This window comes from Nannospalax galili, unplaced genomic scaffold (genome assembly GCF_000622305.1).
Source record: "Nannospalax galili isolate Female #2095 unplaced genomic scaffold, S.galili_v1.0 scaffold14, whole genome shotgun sequence".
Taxonomy (NCBI): domain Eukaryota; kingdom Metazoa; phylum Chordata; class Mammalia; order Rodentia; family Spalacidae; genus Nannospalax; species Nannospalax galili.
This window is the reverse complement of record NW_008336953.1, coordinates 5,631,033-5,653,688: the sequence shown is the minus strand read 5'-3', so window position 1 is coordinate 5,653,688 and position 22,656 is coordinate 5,631,033. Positions and strand designations below refer to the sequence as shown.

At 41.0% G+C, this 22,656-nt stretch overlaps 1 protein-coding gene across 5 annotated transcripts in view; it reads right to left on the bottom strand.

The window, feature by feature from the left end:
- LOC103732999 (decaprenyl-diphosphate synthase subunit 1) overlaps window positions 1-22,656 on the bottom strand; it is a 240,760-nt gene that overhangs the window by 84,461 nt on the left and 133,643 nt on the right. Inside the window, exon 13 of one of the 5 annotated variants that reach the window (XM_029562924.1) lies at window positions 16,065-16,985. The exons of the other annotated variants lie outside the window; for them this stretch is intronic. Within the exon in view, the coding sequence (XP_029418784.1) occupies window positions 16,506-16,985 (480 nt within the window). The 3' untranslated portion in view covers window positions 16,065-16,505. Of the gene's footprint in view, window positions 1-16,064; window positions 16,986-22,656 lie in introns of those variants that run through there. 5 annotated transcript variants of the gene reach the window in all.

The following is a 22,656-nucleotide window of genomic DNA, read 5'->3' as shown; positions in this document are numbered from 1 at the left end:
GCTCCTGGAGCCCAAGAAAGGGACTGGGTTGCTCTGGGTGAGAAGGGTCAGGAAGCAGTATTGGTTCCCCAGGTGTCTGGCGCCCCAAGACTACGAATGACGCAGGGCCCAAACTAGGAGTATAGAACGGCGCAGCGGTATGGAGGGTGAATGTGGCTTAGGGAGTCCTGGCGCGGAGGGCCGCGCTATAGACTTACCCCAAGAGGTCTGAGGATAGTAGTGCCGGCTAGGAGAGTTAGCCGGTGGTGCAGGCCCAGTTTATAAAGTTAAAAAAAAGCAAGGTTGCATCACAAGGGGGTATTGGTGTGCATTAGTGTATGTTAATTTCATCTGGAGAATGTGCACAGGTTTATCCTTAGAAGTGTGCACTTGACACACTGACATCATGGTTGAAATTCCAGTGAGGAAAAGAAGGGAAATAAGCAGAGGGATAGAGATTTGGGGAGTGTTTTTTAAAAGAATTTTCTTGTAAACTAGCAAGGTTGCATCACAAGGGGGTATTGGTGTGCATTAGTGTATGTTAATTTCATCTGGAGAATGTGCACAGGTTTATCCTTAGAAGTGTGCACTTGACACACTGACATCATGGTTGAAATTCCAGTGAGGAAAAGAAGGGAAATAAGCAGAGGGATAGAGATTTGGGGAGTGTTTTTTAAAAGAATTTTCTTGTAAACTAGGCTCCAGCACCTTCATGTTTCCCTTTACATTTAATTGAGTCGCCCCCAAAAACTTTTTCACTGGTGGTACTCTGCTTTTAGCAAATGAGGGAACACTTATCCAACCTCTGTTGAGTTGTTTTGATTTAAGAGGGCAGAGTGTAATCATTGCCAAGGCAGTCCTTGAACTCCTGATCCTTCTGTTTCCTCCTTCTAAGTTCTGTAGACATGTGCCCCCACTGTTTGACTTCCCCTGCCTGCCTTCCCATGGACTTTTCTCTCTTCTTTCTCTATTTAAAATTCTTTGCCAATTTCATACATTTAATGCAATGTGTCTTAATCATGTTCACCTTCATTCCTCTTCCCACTACCCCCAGATGCCACATCCCCCTCCCACCTTCATGTCCTCTCTCTTTCTTTCTCTCTTTTTCTTATTATTTCTGAAGTCCAATCAGTGTTGCCCAAGTGCATATGGGTATGCAGCAATCCACTGGCACATAGGAAACTCATCAGGGATACAGTTCCAAAGAAAACTGATACTCCGTTCCCCAGAAGTTCCTCAGTTGTTGACCGACTTGATGTTGTGCAGGCAACCACAGCTGCTGTAAAGTCATGAGTGCAACAGCCACAACATGCTCAGAAGACATTTTACTGTACTCTTCCGTATCCTCCAGCTCTTACTTCTTTTTCCTTTGTGTATTTCTTAACGTGTATGTCTACATTATGTGCATGCATGGAAGTGCACCTGTGTTGTGCAATGCCCTTGGAGGACAGAAGAGGGCGTCAAATTCCCTGGAACTGGAGTTAGGGATGGTTGTTAGCCCCCATGTGGGTGCTTGGATTCGAACCCACGTCTTCTGCAAGAACAACCAGTGCTCTTAACCGCTAAGCCATCTGTCCAGCCCCCAGCTCTTACATTTTTTTCTGTCCCTCTTGTGCAATGTTCCCTGAATTTTGGAGGGGAAGATTTGATGTAGAGGTCCTATTTGGGACTAAGTCCTTCCAGTCACTTATGTTCAGCTCTTTGCCAGTTATGAGCCTCTCTCTCTCTCTCTCTCTCTCTCTCTCTCTCTTAGAAATTACTCTTATTTACTAATTAATTTGTTATTAGTATTATTCTGTGCCTGTGTGCACAATGTGTGTGGGGGCTCATGAGTACCATGGCACACATGTGGAAGTCAGAAGACAACTTTGTGGTCAGTTCTCTCCTTCCAACTTTATGTGGGTTCTGGGGGTTGAACCCAGGTAATCAGGTTTTCATAGCAAGTACCTTTATCTACTGAGCCATCTAGCCAGACCCCACAATTAAATTCTTAAATTAATTTTTTCTTTTGTTTTGTTTGGTTTGATAGTTGAGATGGGGTTTCATGTAGTCTAGGCTGACCTTGAACTCAATATGTAGCTGAGGGTGACCTTGAACTACTGAGCCTCCTGCCTTGACCTCCCCAGTGCTGGAATTACAAACATGTACTACCACACTCAGCTACTACTTCATTTAATCCTCCCTACAACTACATGGTGGTATAAGATGGGGGCAAATACTGCCCTCATTTTACAGACAAGGAAACTGAGCTTCAGTGAAGTTAGTGACTTGCCAAGGATCAAGTTTAGCAATCATGGCCAGACATGTTGCATAGTAACCACCCATACTTAGCCACAATGCAACATGACAGACAACTTATTTGATAATCCCAGCACTGGGGAGGTGAAGACAGTAGGATCAGGAATTCAAGATCATCCTTAGCTACATCTCCTGTACTTTTGAAGGAATGCCTGCCACTCTGCAGCTGTTTTATAGGCTGGGCCCTCCTCTCGTATGCACACTGAGCACCACTGGCTACTACTTCCTGTCTCTGTGCTCTCCAGCACACCCCAACTTGCTAGCATTTAGCAGTGTTGCTTGACAATAGCCATTCTGCCATCTGTATATATACGCTGTTAACAAACACTTAGCCACAGAGCTCTTCGTGTGGTGGTGGTTGTAGTGAGGTTTGGCTGGCTTATTACAAATGTTGGGATAATATGGGCCAGATAATAATTTTGTAAAATATATTTATTATTAACAATTTTTAAACTTATTTTAGTTTTCATTAGAGTGTGTGCATATGTGGTTATGCACATGTATACAGGTGTCTGTGGAGCCAGTAGAGGGTGTTGGATCCTCTGGGGTTGGAGTTACAAGTGGTTTGAACTCCCTGATGTGGGTACTGAGATGTGGACTCCGGTCCTCTGCAAGAGCAACTAGCACTCCCAGCTGCCAAACCATCTCTCAAGTCCTTCTCTACATTTTAATAATTTTATTAAAGTAACAGTAAATTTATCTGTTATTTTGGAAATCTGCTCATGTATGCTGTAAGACAGGACTAAGAAGATATGGCCATTCTTTTTTAGTCAGCATTGATGCCTTTTAAAAAATTCCTTTGAATGGTCTGCATTGTATTATATTGCTGAAGGCCTTTGGACTGTATGTTTACAATTCTAACAGTAAATTAAGGCTTAAAATAATTACAAAAGGTGAGATTTTATTTTTTAATTAGGCACTTTTGGAAAGGCAGTTAGTTTACCTCATTAGCCAGAAATCAAGTGAAAGGTAGATTCATTAGACATAGCAATGATATGATATTCTTCTTCTTATGCCCATAATTGGAAAGTTTGTCTTTGTTCCCAAGCTCTTCATGTTCCAGTCATATTCACTGCCCATTCTGAGTAATCCAATTCCTCTGCTTTGTACTCCCGGCCTGACACTTGGCTATTTTCCCATCTTGTATTGACTTAATTTCATTCATCTCTTTGCTTTTGTTCTCTTGGAGTATATTCATATCTTCTTTGAGTTGTCTGAACACAGTTATAATCAGGTCCTTCTCAGTGTGGGCCATTACAGTGGGGCTAAGTTTTGGAGGGGACATGCTGTTGTGATCCTTCATGTTGTTTTTATTTCTGCACTAGGACTTGTGTATCTGCAGCACATCATTATTTGAGTCCTTTTGTTCAAATCACTTTTCTTCCCTTCAGTGGAGGTGTGAACAGTGTTTATGAGAGGGCTAAATTTTAGGATGGTGGAGATGTTGTTTTCTTCTGTTGTTGGTGTTGAGAGCTGCCGATTTTATTACTAGTGTTCTTTTGAGAGTCCGATACTGCCTGCACTAAGGTTCAGTATGCAAGCATCAGCACAGCACTGGCTGGTCCTCCCCACCGCGTCTTGGTGTGGTTCTTCAGGCTCAGATGTCTTACGCTGAATCAGCTCTGCTCTGATCTTTTCCTTCTTGTTTCCTACACCTGTTGTGAGCTTCACAAGCCTGGTCACCAGCCCAGCACCTTCAACAAATGGTGCTGGGAAAACTGGATACATTCACGTAGAAGACGGAAACTTGATCCTCTTATCTCTCTCACCTTGCATAAAAATCAATTCCAAATAGGTCAGAGGCCTCAACACTAGACCTGAAGGGTAAAGTAGGGAGTGCCTTTAAAGATATAGGCATAGGTAAGGACTTTGAATAGGACTCTACTTCCTCAGTAAATAAGGCCAACAATTAACAAGTGGAACCTGCAAAGGAAACTTCATGAGTGAAGAGGCAGCCTACAGAATTACCATGTATGCTTTAAACTTTATGGTGTGTGTGTGTGTGTGTGTGTGTGTGTGTGTGTGTGTTTAGCTGGTGCTCCTTCCATCTTTATGGAGTTCCAGGGATTCATCTCAGGTTATGCTGTGTGACAAGCCCTTTACCTGCTGAGCCATCTTGCTGGCCCCTATTTTATTTATTTATTTTTGGTCTCCTTGCGACAGGGTCTCCCTGTAGCATCAGCTGGCCTGGTACTAGCTGTGTAGACCAGGCTGGCCTCCATCTCACAGGGAATCAGCCTGCCTCTGGGATCCACCTGCCTCTGCCTCTGAGTGCTGGGATTAAAGTATGTGTCACCACACCTGGCCTGGTCCCTATTTTATTTTTAGCTAGCTTACCAACTATTGTTTCCTTATGGCTTGTTCATACATTATAGTTTTGGTTGACCCTCCCTCTCTACTCTCCTTCATCCCCCTGTCTCTACTCCCCGCTTAAACCTTTGCCCTCCCAGCATCCCCCTTTCACTTCATATGTTCTGCTCTTTCCACCGTTAAAGCTTATTTTTGCCATTCTTGTGACCTCTTTTCAGCTTCCTGGCATCTACACACACTCAATCTGACATAAAAACACATAAAAATCAGAAGCTAGGATCTGCACAGGAGAGAAAATATGCCGTGTTTATCTTTCTGAGCCTGGGTTACTTCACTTAATATTTTCCACTCCCATTCACTTTCCTACAATAAATTTGCATTGCATATTTGCTATGCAGCCCAGAATGATCTTGAACTTCTGACTTCTTGCCTCTGCCTTCCAAGTGCTGGGATTACAAGCATGCACCAGCACGTCTGGTTTATATGGTGCTGGTGTTCAGAGGGACACATGCATGCCAGGCAAGTGCTCTGCTAACTGAGCTACACCCCCAGCTCACCTTCATTTTTTCAAATCTCTTGGTTTTGTCTCTTCCCCTCTGTAACATTCTTCCTGGCTTCTCCTCCTTTGTTGCTTCATTTACTTACCTAACTTTTTCATCTTTCCCTTTTTTGTCATTCTTCATTTGACTCATTAATTTGCTATTTCCACATTTCCTTTGGAAGCATTCCCTCTTGTTCTACTATTTGAAAGGATCGGGGAGCCTGGGTTCACTGCTCTGTGCCGAGTGGATATAAAGCAATTGCTGTTGTTCACAGCATGGCCTTTTAATCACACGGAATGGCAAGGCCTGTGAGATCAATTCTCAGCATTGCAGAGAGAAGGAGAGGGTGGCGGAGAGGGATAGAATTGGTGTTAATGTGTTGTTTGGTAGGATTCAGCTATGACATCTCTGGTCCTAGGCTTTTCTTTCATGAAAGGTTTTGGGTTAACACCTCAAGGTTTATTATTAAAGTGATATTCTGAACTGCAATAACCTGTTCTTAAGGATGTGTCCTCCAGTTATGTTGACATTTTTGTCTCATGAAGCTCTAATGTCAAGACTTAGAGAAGGTACTTATCACATAATACAGGAGAAATCAATCAGTCCAATGAAATTATCATACAAGATCTGTAAAAATATGAAAAATACCTTTAGATAGAAAACAGTTGCAGTGACTCATAGCATGCCCTTCTAATTACAGAGAATGGTGAAGACCGAGGTCAAATAAATGGAATCAAGCCCTCATACTTTAATAATAATGCACTTTAATAATAAAATAAAAGCTTATAAGTAACTCTAAGGAAAAAGAATACAAGAAGAGATTCAAATAGAAAAATACAAATATATTGAGACAAGATCTCCTGTAGCCCCAGCTGCCTGGAGCTCGCTGTGTGGACCAGGCTGGCCTCTAGTTCATGGAGATCTGCCAGACTCTGCCTACCAAGTTCTGGGATTGAAGACATGTGCCACCATACCTGGCTTTGGTCTTTGATTTCTTATCCCTATTTTTCCACCCTGAAACTTCATTGTATATATATATTTTTATGTAACCCGCTTCAAGTTATTTCTAGAAAAATGTGTTAAAAATTGCCTCTTAGGACTAACAAAAATATTCTAAAAAACAAAAAAAAATATAATGGAAAGAAGAAAACAGACAACACATGCAATTGAATAATTCAGTAAAAATAATGTTCTTATTCTCTAAAACTTAGCCAGTTGTGGCCTTCTGTGTGCATTACACTCTGTTGTATGAGGAAGCTTTACTGGTGAGAATTGAGGGATGCATTAGTTTTCTCTGTACCCCCTGTTACACCATGTTCCATGAGCCTTAGGTGTAGAGGTTCCACTGTAGATGTGTCACTTAGGGTGTGCAGAGTGCGTGTCCCTGGATAGGACTCCTGTATTAAACCTCCCCTACCCATGGGCTCAGGGACCATTGTGGAAGAGGGGATGGAAGGATTATAAAAGCCAGGGTTGGTGCATGAAACAGAGGCTTTCAGGTCACTGGGAACTTGCTCAGATGAACTTGCAAAAATGTTGACAGCTTACACAGATCCATGCTGACTCAATTAGACGAAAACACAGCATAGAACCAGGGAAATGGGCAGCAGGTCCCAACCATAGCCTAGGAACTTTTGACAACTGATTGCTTCTGGGCTAGGAAGACTAGATTTTCTTTAGGGGAGAGACTCTGGATGGGCTGAGTAGACTCCAGTTGATGAACTTGCACCAAAGGACAAATGCTTGACTGGAAAGAACATGCATGACAGAATACATGGGATTCAGTGGGAGGGGAGGTAGGGGGGTGTGGATGGGGGAAGGGGTCTAAATTTGATTAAGGTCTATTGTATAATGTGCACAAAAACTCAATAAAAGCAAGAAAAAGAAAAATACAAATATAAATATAAGACAATTGAATAAATTCTCAAAATGTTTTAACAGGTAAGAAAAGATGCTTTCAGTTTTATTCTTTGAAATTTTCATATATGTATGTAAATGTATGTAATTGATTTTGTAATTCATGTTTACCCCTATATATTATCCTCTCTCATTCCCCTCCATCTCCCACTGAAACCCTTCTTCCCAATTCCTTCCATGTCAGAAAGAATGATTTTAAACATTTGTTCAGGGAAATAATGTCTGTAGTCTCAAATACTAGGTGTCTGAGTTGGGAAGTTCAGCTGACAAGATGGCTCAGCAGAATCACATGTCTGACAACCTGAGTTCAAGCTCAGGACTCCATGGAGGACTGAAAGAGCTGACTCTCAGAAATTGACCTCTGACCTCCACACAAGGCCATGGTATGTGTGTGTCTACACATGCATACACACATCATACACGGTGGTAACGCTGAAGGAAACATCATGTTAACTCTTATACACATAGCCCTTTACACTTGCAACTGGTGTTTCACTTTTTTCATGTTCTATGTCTTGAAAATACACTTGATGCAAAGCATGGCCAGGAAATGTGGAAATCTATCTGAGGTATTTATAAACAACTGGGGGAAATGACTAGGTATACGCCTCACTTCAACCCTAGGATATGATAGGAAATCCTCAGAGGGAACCTATTAGGATCTTTAAGAGCACTGTTCTTAGGAGGATGTAATCTTCCTCTTTAAAAATCATCATACAATCCTCACCAGAGAAGCTTCCTTATGCAGCAGTTGGTGATTAGCACAGAAATCCACAACTGGCCAATGTGCAGAGAACAAGAGGCTGCAGAGTGCTTCTCCCTGAATAGGACACCTGTATCAAATTTGTGCCTCCCAAGGCTCAGGGATCATTGCAAAAGGGGGCAGAAAGACTGTAAGAGACAGAGGTAGTGGATGACCACAAGTAAATAAAATTTTCCAGACAGCTGGTCAGTTACTCATATGAATACACAACGATGGTGACATTATGCACAAGTCTCATGCAAGATCAAAGCAGACAAAATCCCAGCATAGATTGGGAAGTGGGTAAAAAATCCCAGGCCCACCTAAGGAAATTGTGGCAACTGACGGCTACTGTGAGGGGCAGAGACAGTCCCTTTCAAGGCTGTGACTCTTTGTATGTTAACAAGGCTCCAGTGAATGGACCCACACTAAAGGACATTTGGGGACATAAATTAGACTCTATAGGCCTTATTATATATAGCAGAATTACACATTTCCTTCATGATACTTAAAAAAAGTTACAAAACCATTGAGAAAATGTACTTTGTTCTTAGGTTTACTGTTGAAATGTGTGTTCTCTGACATCTCAATTTATTACCCTGGGTTGAATTCCACATGAGGAAGCAGCATAGTTATAAGTCATGTCCTTGACTTGGAAAAATAGTAAATCATTAGCATCCTTTTCTTTTTGTAGCAGTTCAGAAAATTATAATTCTTGTCCTGCAGTAAGAAAATCTTGGAATAACTGTGATGTATTTGCAGTCTTCACGGAGCTGCATGTTTTCACTCTCATGTTAGTCTGAAGTTGTACTTAAAGAACTTTCTGTGGATAATAAAAAAATTCTTTCTAGTAGTAACAATTATAGTTTACATTTTTTTGTTTGTTTTGTTGAGATAGGGTCTCCCTGTAACACCAGCTGGCCTGGAATTTGCTCTGTAGACCAGGTTGGCCTTGATCTCACAGAACTTCACTTGCCTCTGCCTCCTGAGTGCTGGGATTAAAGACATGTGTCACCATGCCTGACTATAGTTTACATTTTAATAAAGTATGAAATGTATAAATATTTTCAAACAAATTTTAACACTACCTTGCTGTTTTAGAACTTTAGGAAGGAATGGGGCTGAAGAGATGGTTCAGTAGTTAAGAGTACTGGCTGCTTTTGTAGAAGACCTCAGTTCAGTTCCCAGCACCCACATAGTGGCTAACAACTGTCTGTAACTCCAGTTCCAGATGATCAAATGCCCTCTTCTGGTCTCTGTGGGCATTGCATGCACATGGTATTTACATACATGCAGGCAAAACACTCATACACATGAAATAAGAATAAATAAAAATTTAGAAATTTAGAGAAATGAGTGTCCTGAGTAATAAAATGTATATTCACTTGCATCAGCTGTTCTATTGGGCACATCTTCTCCAGCAAGTACTTCAGTGTCTTTCCAGAAGCACCTGGAAGCAGCTGGGAAGGCAGGAGGCTCCTTACCTACTCCATGGGCTAAAGATTTCAGTTTCCCCAGCAATAGGCATCTGGTCTTCTGGTTCTTAGACTTGTTCTGCTGCTAGATAGCATCTTCCAGACAAGACAGGAAAGCTGCACCCATGAACTCTGAACAATACGGTTGCCTAAATGAGACCTGCATAATGACAACTCCATTTGACATGCCAACATGGATGGGGGAAATTTCACAAGGTCCCACCTCTGGATGAGGAGCTACAGGAAACTGATGGCTGCTGAGAAAGGGAGAATCAGTTCTCTCCAGGGATGAGTTCCGCCAATGGTGATCCAATGCCAAGTGGTCAGCCCCAATATGTGTACATATGAGCAGCACTAAATGCACTCAGAAGGTTGCATACACACATGTAACAATAGTAAAGATGAGGTCAGGAAATTGAGAGGGAGTGGAGGGAACATGGGAGAAGTGGGAGGGGGAGAGGGAGGGGAGGAAATAAAGTACAGTACTCATGTATGAAACTCTCAAAAAAATTTTAAGTATTAAAACGATTTCACAATTCCTCAACTTAATTTGGGGAGCATAAAGTAAGGAATATTATTATTGAACTCACATAAAGTAGTTTTTAAACATTCTTATGATCATCCACATTTTTGATAATTCTATATGAATAATGATTATATATAAATATAAAATATTTTAAATATTAGCATAATAAATTGGGCCTCACTGATTGTTTTGGTTCTAATCAATAACGTTAATGAATTGTCTTTGATAAACCATATTAGTTGACTTAAATGACTAAGAAAATTTTCAGGGTGGGGGCAGGGTCTCACAGGCTGTTTTGAACTTGCTATGTAGTTGTGGATGACCTTGAACCCCTGATTCTCCTACTTCTACCTCCCAAGCGTCGGGGTCTCTGCCACCACACCTTGTGCTATGTCAAACCCAAGGCCTCTTGCATGCTAGGCATGTTTTCTGCCAATGGAGCTACATCCTTGGCATGACAATATTTAATCAAAAGTATCTAAATATTTATCTAGTATTTACTAAGTACTCGGCACTTTGAGGTGAGGAAAACCAAATAGTTTATTCTATTCCTTTAAAATATATTTTCTACTCTGGAATTTTCAAACATTTACTCAAGTAGAATAGATTCATGAACCTGATTTACCATCTAACCAGCTTCCTCATGATGTGATCACGGCCAATCTTCTGTCATAGACTTCTATGGTCTTCCTGTGTATTCCTAGATATTGTTTTAATTGAAGAGTAATTTACATATCTCTATTTTTAAGAAAATCCAGACATTGTTTTATTTTCTCTGAAAATACTTCTGTATGCATCTCCAAACATTAATGACTTAAAATTCATACAAGCCAGGTGTGGTATTACACATCTGTAGTCCTGGCTATTTAGAAGACTGAGAGGGTCACTTGAGCTCAGGGCCTTGGGAAATATAGCAAAATACTATCTCATTATAAAAGGAAATGGATCTGTGATACCATTATCAATTATGATGATTGCTCCTTAATGCATCAAGTCAAATATCTAGTCTTTTTTTAAAGCTTTTTCTATTGTAATTATTTTCATCATTATTTTATAGCTATTTAATTGGCATCCAAATAAGGTATATATATTAAAATAGGATGATAATATATATTAAGTGATGCATCACTTTCATCTTGTTTCCTTGCAATTTTTCTTGTAGTGAGGATCAAACCCAGGGCATTGTATACTTTAAGCAAGTGCCCTAGGTAGAGCTAAGCCTCCAGCCTAGCTTGCTTTTTTTAAAGTTGAAAGCTTATCTAGCTTATCCAGCAGTATTTCCAAGTCTGTATTTTGCACAGAATAATACACTAAACACAGATATATAATTATAGTAAGAGTGAAAAGAGTATGCTTTCTAGCTAAAAGATAAAGACTATTGTGTTAGGTACAAACATGCAAAAATCTAACTAGATGTCATGTGCAAGTGGCAAGTTTAGGACATAATGACAGAATTTGTGAAAGTGAATGAACAAAAATTTGTCAAATAAATGAAAAGATATATCTGCATTAATATAAGATAAAAAAACAAAAACATTATATAGTGATATGGCTCAACTCACCAGGAAGAGATGTAAGTAAATAAAGACTTGCAAGGAAGGAAGTACATTTACTAAAAACCTCCAGGATATATGAGGCACCCTTCTCCAGAATGATGAAAGGATATGGACTAATCTACCCTCATAGAAGGGACTGTCTGAGTTACTTTGTCACTGTGAAAAATCCTTCCTCTAAGGAAAAATCCTTCCTCTAAGGAGGAAGGATTTATTTGGATCATGATTTCAGAGGTGACTTTCCATCATGGTTGAGCTCAGCAAAGCTGTTGTGCAGCTAGAAAGCTGGGGTGGGTAGAGGGAGGGCCAAGGACAAGACCCTGCCCCCCTGTCCCCCTGCCTGGGGCCTATTTCCTTCAACTAGCTAGGTCCCACATTGTAAAGTTTCCAGAACCCATCAAAATAGCACCACAAACTGGGGACCAAGTAGTCAACACATGAGCCTATGACAGAGATAAATACCTTCTTTTTAATTGATAGACTAAGAAGGACATGAAGTTTTAAAAGATTTGAGTGAACTACTTAACAAAATTGTTCTAAAGAACAAATATATAGTGCACTGGACCCAAGGCACGCATGAGCTGCATATAGAAACTGACCAAATATCTAGCCATAAATGTTCCAACAAATTTCAGTGACTCAATTATTGAATTTGATAATTTTAACATAACATCCATACTTTCTACAATGAAACAAAATATAAGAACCATATAGCAAAGGCTTAATGCTTATTTATCACTTTGAAGACTTACTATAAAATCTTATTTCAGGGGCTGGAGAGATAGATGACTTAGAGGTTAGGACCATTTGCTGTTCTTGCAGAGGACTGGCGTTTGGTTCCAAGCACCCACTTTAGGCAGCTCATGCTGCTGTTACTCCAGCTCCAGAGATTCAAGCACTCCTGGATCCAAATCTGGACTCTTTAGGGGCCCAAATGCAAATACATACACACACGCACAAACACACACACAGCACACACGCACACACACACACATACTCACACACCCATGCACACACAAACGCACACATGCACATACACATACACACAAACACACACAAACGCACACACACACGCACACACACACATACACACACATGCACGCACACACACACACATGCACACATGCACACACACACATACATACACACAAACAGACATACACACACGCACACATACACACACATGCACGCACGCACACACACACGCACGTGCACACACACACACTCACACACACGCACACGCACACACACATACATATACACACACACACGCACACATACACACACACACGCACACACACACACACACATACACACACACACACATACACACACACACACGCACACGCATGCACATGCACAATAAAAATGATAAAAAGCTTATTTCAGATTCTATCATGTACCAGATGAAATCATGTGCCCTATAAACTATCAAATGGAATGTTCTTTATTGTAGTTAATCTATTACACAGTTTTTGTACTGATTTCAACACTATACAAGATTATAGACATTATAAGTCAAGATTGGGATAGCTTGGCTGTTAAAGGCTCAGGCTAACAACCAGAAAAAGAAGATTGCTATTGTCTTCATTCCTGACTTTTCCACATCCAAATGTTTCACCCAACTTCATTAAAGAGGAACAAATTTTGCTTCATCTTCAGGGATGATCTAGCTAATCCTACTCAAGTATAGGGAACATTGGTAAAGACTTTTCAGCCAGATAAGAACAATTTTGTTCCACTGAATAGACATTGAAGAGTTCACTAACTGGTGATGCTTAAGCCTGTAATAAGCAAACTCTTGCCTGACACTGACGAAAAGCATCCCAGATTGTTTAGTCTTTTGACCATAAAAACTTTAATTTTAGATTTATACTCATTTAGAGGAAATCAAAATAAACAATGAACAACAGGAATGGAGAGACCTAGTGTCTCGAAGCTTTGTCTACAACAGAATTTTGACCTCAAAATTAATTTTTTTAGTAGTTTTTCTAAAACGCATATCATGAAATGTGAAAATCAGAGTAAGTTTGAATTTTTGTTTTTTGGTCTGCTTGTGATAAGTTCTCCCTGTAGCCCCAGCTGGCCTGGAACTCACTATGTAGACCAGACTGCCTTGAACTCACAGAGCTCTGCCTGCCTCTGCCTCCCAAGAGCTGGAATTAAAGGTGTGTACCACTGCGCCTGGCACGAAATTCAAATTTTTAAAAGACAGTTTATTTTTTTATTTTATGCATATGAGTGTATTGCTGGCATGTACGTAAGTGTACCCAGATAGTGCAATGCATGTGGAGGCCAGAAGACAGATCTGATCCCCTGGAGCTGCAGTTTGGACAGTTATTAGCCACCATGTGGGTGCTGGGAGTCAAACCCATGTCTTTTGCAAGAGCAGCCAGTGCTCTTAACTGCTGAGCCACCTTTCCTGTCCTGCAAATTTTATTTTTATAGTCCTTTCCCTTAAAAAGAACAAGTTTGGCATATGTAGTATTTAGGAGATTTAGGATGTGACCCAACCTGTGGGACCTTTAGGCTTGATCTCTTGGGAATACGTGTGAAGTGACACCTTTAGAGTCTTCTATGAACCCCATTGCAACTGCATCGGTCCTTTTGCCCTCCCAGGGCCAATGTCCCACTCCTTGTTCTCTCCTGATCTGCAGTGATGAATCCCTAGAACCTCCTTTATCATTCTGCCTACAAATGGCTGACAAGGAATGACTCTTCACTTCCCCTGGCTAGTGATGCCCTTCTTCACAGAGTTTTTCCAGGGAACATTTCTAGACAGAGGTTATAGAAATTTGGGAGTTGTAAAGTGACAGTGCAGCAAGCACACAAACAGGAGCAGAGGTGCGGAAGGAGGGGAAAGTGATAAATTTCCCAGGACCAGTTCTTGGACCTGAGTACTTAGACACATGCTTAACCTAGGCTTAGAGTGCTCTGAATAATGGAGAGATGGACTACTTTTAGCTTGAGCTTGCACTAGGTGATTTTGTTATATAAAATCAGAATAATTGATGGAACAGGCTGGATCATTTTCAGGCTGCCTTCATCCTCAATATTCCAATGGCTGTCAAGGAGAAACTCTTCCTGATGTAGATATGATCATGAATTACCGTCAGTTTGTATACTCTGAAATAAATGGACATTTTACTCTTCTGATTACAGCAGACCGGGATCCTAAGTTATACAAATGCTCCTGAACTGTAAGCCAGATAGTCTTTTCTTTGTTGTTTTGCATTTGTTTTGGTGTTGAGATGGGGTTTTGCTGCATAGCACAGGAGTCAGGCTGCTTTGATTCAGGCATGGCCAAAATGTGGCACTGCATAAACACCACAGCTAGGCTTTGCCCAGGGATCAGAAAAGCTGTTTGTTACTGCATGGATACAAAAATCATATCACTCAAAAAGGAACGAGTTAATGTATGTGGGATGAAATTTGATGTATTTATTTACCTTCAATTTCAAATACTTGCTTAAGAAAATTTAAAAGCACCTTTTTACTACTCCAGTCCCTCCCTCTGCAGACTAGCTTTACTAACTTTAATTACTAAATATTTTAGTTTTAAAGCTGATTTTGTTTTAAATATCAATTTAAACCTTGTTCTTTTCAAATATAGTATTAATCATCTTTAATTTTAAAAATAACATTATTTCTTATTTTCTATCCACTTTAAGAAGATTTTAAGAAAAACAAAGATTTTAAAGATTTGTGTAATTAAAAATGAAAACAAACCCATAGAAATAAACTTAAAAAAACCTTGAATAACTCAGAGAGGTTTTGTGCTAGTTCCTAAAGACATGCCCACATAACTCTGTTTGTGGATGAGTAAAACCACTTTTAGGTCCTGACACTTTGCTTTCCAAGACTGCCATACAGGGCTTTTTATCTACAGCGAATTCTGCCTAGTGAATTGCAAGGGAACACTGACTATTTCAGGCCCCTTTTGAGTGGGAAGTATGAAACACACCAAACAAACCACCTGGTCCCTGGCAAACAAACAAAACCAAAAATAAAACAAAAACCCTAAAGGCCAAAAGAAGCTAATTAGAAAGAGAAGGCAGATTTAAGCAGAATATACTGGCTATTAAACTTGTGCATTAAGTTCATTTCTGGGAGAAAATATTCCAGGTTGAAGGATACATAGAAGATTGTCATTTCTTGCTACTTTATTTGTAAGACATTTATGGCCCTTTAATACTAGAGATTCCAAAATCTATTTTTTTCAATTATATATTCTTTATTCATTTTTTTAAAAAGTAAAAACTGGGCCAGTGAGATGGGTCAGTGGGTAAAAGCACTTGCTACACAAACCTGAGGATCTGAGACCAGAGTTTGAGTCCCAGAATCCACATTAAGGTGGAACGGAGCAAACTGACTCCATAAAGTTGGCCTCTGACCTCCAGACGTACATGCTCACACAATACATCATATACATTAATAATTATTAAGAAAAGTAAAAGCCTGAGTGTGCTTGGTCATGGTTCAAACTGGAAAAAAAAAAAAGCAAAAACTGGGCTGGGGCTTGTAGCTCAGTGGCACAGCTCTTGTCTAGCATGCAGGAACCCATGGGTTAACCCCAGCACTACAAAACCCACCCAACCCACCAAACAACTAACCAACCAACACCAACCCCACACAAACCCTATATTAGACTCAAGACCAAATCAATCAAATACAAAAGAAACAGAACATAATCTGCCTTTGTTCTTCTTTTTCCAAAGTCACAGGCACTGAGAAAGTAAATACAACACCGACAAGACTTAAGAAGGCATAGGGTTTTGAAAGCAACTGTTAGAAAGTCAAATATAATATTGATACCATACAAATTTATGCACTATTTCTAGAAACGTTTTCGGAAAGTTTTAATTTTTATTAATTTGAGCCTTCTGAGTACAATAAAACGAACCTAAAATATCACTTCAGTTAACTTGGAATGCAAGATAAATTCCATTCAGATGAAAATACAAAGGATGTGTGTGTGTGTGTGTGTGTGTGTGTGTGTGCACGCATGCCTGTGTGTATGTGGGTGTGCATGTATTATGCACAACAGTGAGAAGTTTTACGCTACTTGTAGTCTGAAAACATTTTACTAAAATGAGCAAGACCCCACAACAGGTACCAAAACCTGTACTTGAATTACAAATTATCGCAGACGCTAACACGTCCCTAGGGCACGTTGCCTCTCTTCTGCAAAGCTTTCATGAGGTCTGACATGAAATCTTGCTCTCCGCCCCCTCCTGAGCTGGGAAGTCCTGGGTTCTCTTGCCTCTTGGGGGGCACTGGAGGCCTTTTGGGGACCACCGGGGACGACCTGGTGGCCTCCTGGCAGAGGCCGGGCGGGGGTGGGGGTGGCGGCGGCAAAGCCGACCCCCCATCAGCTGCAGGCGGGGGGGGAGGCACGAAGTCCGGGGGTGGCGGGGGGAGCTCACAGTCCTCGGGTGGAGGCGGCGGAGGCGGCGGCAGGAAGTCCTCGGGCGGGGCGGGGAAGCTGCAGCTGCCAGGGCCCTTGGACTTGGGGGCCATGGCGGGACTGGCACAGGTGTCCGACGACCTTCGCACAGGAGGGGGCGGGGGCAGGCTGGACTTCGGGCGGTGATGCTCCCGGGGCGCTCCTGGCTCCTGATTACCCAGGCCTGGCTTCTGATCCTTCAACATAGCAACAAAGCTGTTATGGTTCTTGACAAAACAGCCTCCATGCTCCATGTCATAGAGACGGAATCCATGCCCATGTCATAGAAACGGAATCCATGCTCGCGTTGTAGAGACTGAAAGGGGGCTGCCTCATTCCCTCCTCACTGGAACTGTTTGTTCCCCTGCTCACCTTTGCTCAGGACACAGGAATGACTCCAGATGGTCTCTGACATTATTACCTGTGGGCACTGAACCAGCACTCTGCAAAGGACATCCTGCCACTGTCACTCCAGGAGAGGTTTACTGTGTTTAAATGAGCACAGAACCGACCCCGCCCCCCATCTTGTACAGGAGGTCCAGGCGTCTCTAAATACTAGCAGATCTTAATTGTGTGGAGTTGGTTCCCACATTTGTATTCGCCAAGCAGATATCTGCCTAAGGCAACTCAAAACCGAAGCCACATGGCTCTCCCAGACTCCTTACCCAGTGCCTAAGACAAGCTATCAAAGTACTGGGCAAATGCAGGGACACTTTTGTTTTGAGGGGAAGAAGCATCTGAACTACCTGGTGTCACATCCTTGATGGCACAGGGGTGTTTGAGAGGCTTCCCAGAATCTTCATGAAATCTCTTAACTTAAAAGCTGGCCAAGAACCTGTGACTGGGGAGCTCATAGACCCTAGCAGCTGGTGAAACTACTATTATTTTTTGCTAAATGAACACAGTATTAAATTGGTTTTTAAAAATCTGTCTCTAGCCAGGAATGGTGGCACATGCCTTTAATCCCAGCACTTGGGAGGCAGATGTCTGTGAGTTCAAGGCCAGCCTGGTCTATGTAGTAAGTCCTAGGCCATCTGGGGCTACAGGGAGACCCTGTCTCAAGAAGACCAAAAAAAAAAAAAAAAAAAAAAAAAAAAAAAAAAAACTACCTCAACCCATAGATTAGTGCAGCACTCAGTCCTCATCAGAAAAGTGTCTTTGTGCAGTGGATGGCAGTTAATACAGAGACTCACACTGGCCTAAGTGCCAGAGAACATGCATCAGTGGAGTGCTCAGCCATAAATGGGACCTCTATATTACATACCATTCCCCTAAGGTTCAGGGACATTGGGGGGGTGCTGTAAGAGGTTGAGGAAAATGTGGGTGAAACTGTTTTCTAGTCATAATAGGCTCATAACCTGCACAAGATCAAGCCAGTCAACATTCCAGGACAGAAGGGGAAGGGCCCAGGAGCTCCCATCACTAGCTGAGGAGCTATTGGCTGTTGATGACAGCTAGTGGAGGGCATCAGTTTTCTTTAGGAATATGGTCCCTGCTAGGGTGTCCACACTCCAGAGGATGGTCTCAGCTCAATTTGGACTCAGTAAGACAAGAAATTGGGATGGAGGGAAATGAGTATGTGGGGCATCAGGGAGAGTGGGGAAGAAATAAGGAGTGAATATGATAGAAATATACTGTGTGCATGCATGAAATTATCAAAGAATAAAAAATTCCTAAAAAAATCTCCTGGCTTACATATCTTTACTTGATTAGGATGAAGCACATGGAAGGAAGGATACTATGGGAAATGGTCCTCTCTAGGTTACAGGTAACCTTTCTGACAAACTTAGACAAAGGATTTCTTCCCTGGCAGAGAACTTGTTCCACTATTCACCTGTTCTTGGATGTTGTTTCTTTGCATTATAATAATTACCAGAACAAAGGTTCTGTTTCCCAGACTGTGGACTTCTAAGGAGGCGCCAATTATAAGCTTTGCTCCCTGTACCATAAAAGCCTTAGGAAGGGAGCAGCAGGAAGCACGGTGCCTGGTCTATAGTCTTCCTTCCTTTTTTCCCTCCCTCCCTCCCTCCCTCCCTCCTTCCCTCCCTCCCTTCCTTCCAGTGTGTGAAAGTCAGGCATAAATTGAATACCATAAGACCTGATAACTGCTACTGGTTACAATGAGACCAAGTGAGATAAGGCCTTGGGTAAGTGAGGTAAAACCATGAAAGTATGCTACTTGGAAGTCAGATTACCCAACCTGGCTGAAGTGTCTCAAGGGCATCCACTTCATCTGTCAGTAGTGGAACTGGTGATGATGATAACACTAATGTACATTTATATTATAACGCAATTTCCCCAGGCATTTCAGAGAGCTGAATTGAATGCCAGTATTTCAGTGATAATTATCAATTCAATTTACATTTTGCCAGCCTTCCATGTTATTTCTTTCTTTGCTTAATAGCCTTGAACCATTGAGATTAAATTTAGATTTCTTTCTAACAAAGTGCTTGATGATGAATTTCAATTTTTTAAAATTTATTTACTTAGCATGATAAGCTAATTAACTGGAGATATATTTCTTTAAAAATTCTGAACAGATGCCTGAGTATTGGTGTTCACAAATAAATGATTTATATTCTGGGGCTCTCTTATTTCTTTGACTTTTAAAAATATTTCCTTTAAATTGGTATTAAAGAAATAATGAAAATATACTTGAACTAGCATTGCATGATGAGACTGTCAGGCTTGGAAAGATTAGAGAACAGCTTTTAAAGGCCTGAACTGGTTTTCAAAATTATAAGGCTCCCAGTAAACACTAAGATTTGTTTCTAGTACAGGATGAGAAACTGAAGGGATGAATGAAGAAAATGACTGAAGCTTTGCACACTGACTCAATTATTTAAGCTGTCCTAAATCAGACAAAAATATTCAATGCAATTTACATAGTCATTTGAGGCACTACGTATTGGTGTATTGAATTAGCAACTAAATTACAATCAGCTATGATTTTTATATAGATTCAAATGAATATTTTTTTTATTTTTCCTTTTTCTTTCTCTCTCTCTCTCTCTCTTTATTTTTATTTTTTGGTCTTTTTGAGACAGGTTCCCCCTGTAGCCCCAGCTGTCCTGGAACTCACTATGTAGACCAGGCTGGCCTTGAACTCACAGAGATCCAACTGCCATGCCCGGTGTCTTTTTCTTTTTTGGAGACAGGGTCTTCCTATAGCCCCAGCTGTCCTGGGATTCACTAGGTAGACCAGGTTGGTCTCGAATTCACAGAGATCTGCTTGCCTCTGCCTCCCAAGTGCTGAGATTAAAGACATGCGCCACCATGCCTGGCTATGAATCTTCTATTTATTGAAAAGAGTTACAGAGGGATGTTATTCCAGTTTTACTTTTTTTTTTTTCTGTGATGCTGATGATAGAGCCCAAACCTCACATGCTAGGCAAGTATTGTACCACTGATCTAACTCCCTAGAACTTGGCTATTATTATTTTAAATTTTTGTTTTTGTAGTCCTTTTGAGACAGGGTCTCCCTAGTCCCAGATAGGCTGGAACTTGCTATGTAGACCAGGCTGGCCTCAATCTCACAGAGATCCACCTGTCTTTGCCTCCCAAGTGATGGGATTAAAGGCATGACCACCACAACTGGCCCATTTTTTAAAAAAAATATCAAAAAAATATTTTTAGAAGAAGTATTTCATTATAGCTTTAACATACTCAATAACTGTTTTCAGAGCAAAGACACATCTCTTTCAAAAGTGGCTATAAAATTTTTAGGTTTACTGTTGAATTAATACAGTTATACAAAACTCAGTATAAGCCCTGTAAGACATAAAATTGAATGAGTTTTTAACCATTAAAAAAGATCTCCATTTCATTTTAAAATATACTGCTTCTTACAGAAAGACTCATTATTTTTGATAATAACACTGAGATGTTGGTGCATGCATCTCTTATCTGTATGTATCTGATTGTTACTAGTCATAATCAGTTGCACTGGGATCCTTGGCACCCGTGTATGTCTATAAAGTCATCAGATAGATTTCAATGGTAATGTTTATCACCTCTACTAATTAATATGCTGTAAATTTTTATGCTGCCTCCTCAAATAGAATTCATTAAAATTTTTTTTGATCTTTTTTTTGTGTGTGTGTATATCACACAGAACATCTCAAACCATCTTATTCAACTATACACCCACTTCCCAGAGGGCACCCTTCCATAGCCTCCTTTCCCCCACTAGAGCCCTTATACTCTGATATCCCTGCTACTGTCTGCTGTGTTGTTGGCACCCCCAGCCATTCCCCACTACTTATCCATTTGGTCAATCTAGTCAGCCTATCTAGAGGTGTTAGGAAGGTCAGCTGTTCCTCATCTAGCAGCAATCAGTTGTCAATATTCCTTTAGATAAGATTGGGGTCTGCTGTTCATTTTCCCAGTTCTACACTGGGTTACTATCTAAAAGTCCCTTAGGCCACTCTGGCTAACAACTCAAAAGAAGGTATCTCCTATCTGGCATTGTTGCTTGTTATGTAGCCTTTAGCTATAGATATGAACTCTTAAAAAATCATATTGGCCTTTTAATCTTTGGTTATACTTTCCTTTTGGGTGTTTAAGGCCATACAGTTGGCCCAGATAAACCAATTTATTTTTACTCTTTAGGCCGTTTGAGGATCTGTTCCTCAGGGGTCACATGGGCTTGGGAGGAGCCCCTGGCTCCTTTCTTTTACCAGTTCTCCCTATCTGAAGATAAGTCAAGGTCCTACTCAACCATGGCTGGCTTTTCTTGGAAGCATGGAGGAAATGATTCCTCTGTGTTGACCCTCCTCTTTGTAGAATGGACACTGGTTCAAGTCCATCTTGTGGGGTCTCCTCGTCACAGAGATCCGCCTGCCTCTCCCTCCCGAGACCTGGGATTAAAGGCGTGTACCACCACGCCTGGCTCTGTTCCAGCTGGCCTGGAACTCACTATGTGGAGCAGGCTGGCCTTGAACTAACAGAGATCTGCCTGCCTCTGCCTCCCGAGTGCTAGGTTTAGAGGCATGTGCCACCACGCCTGGCTCAGTCTGGTACTTTTAATTACTGTGTGCCATGTAGATGAATCTTGGGCAAAGAACAATTGTTCTCAGATAAACCTTGCCTAGACATATATTTCTTGATCTGGTATGTATAATTTTTCAGTAGGTTGTTGGACTAATATGGCTCCCTCTGGTTTTTAAAACTAGCTAGGCATTATGTATCTATCACATTATCTAACCCCTCCATCATGGTTTCCCCAATTAATGTGCCCCCATTTTTCCCCTTTCTCCCTTAATAATACCCTTCTCCTATGGTCCTATCTCTCTTGAGCTCCTTTTTTCCCCTTTATCCCCTAGGTTCCTTGTATACCCTTCCCTCCCCCCTCCCTTAAATTAACTCAATTTTTATTCATATCTCCCTTATTAATGCATGTTTCCTACTGTTATTCTCTTTCAGGTTCTTTCTTTTCCTTTACCTCCCTGGTTACTTTCCATTATCTTCATTCCTGTAGTTATGTCTGGATACATACTCACTTATCAGGGTTTGGTTCTAGGATCCACATATGAGGGAGAACATATGTCGATTTTTTTTTCTGAGTCTGTGTTACTTCACTTAGTATAACAGTTTCTAGTTCCATCCATTTACCTGCAAACTTCATGATTTCATCTTCACTGCTGAATAAAACTCCATTGTATAAATGAACCACATTTTCATTATCTACTCATCAATTGAGGGACACTTAGGTTGCTTCCATCTCTTAGCTATTGTGAAAAGAGCAGCAACAAACATGGACGTACAAGTGTCTCTGGAATAGGATGAGTTCTTTGGGTATATGCCAAGGAGTGGTATAACTGGGTCAAATGGTAGGTTTACTTGTAATTTTTTAAGAGTTCGCCACAG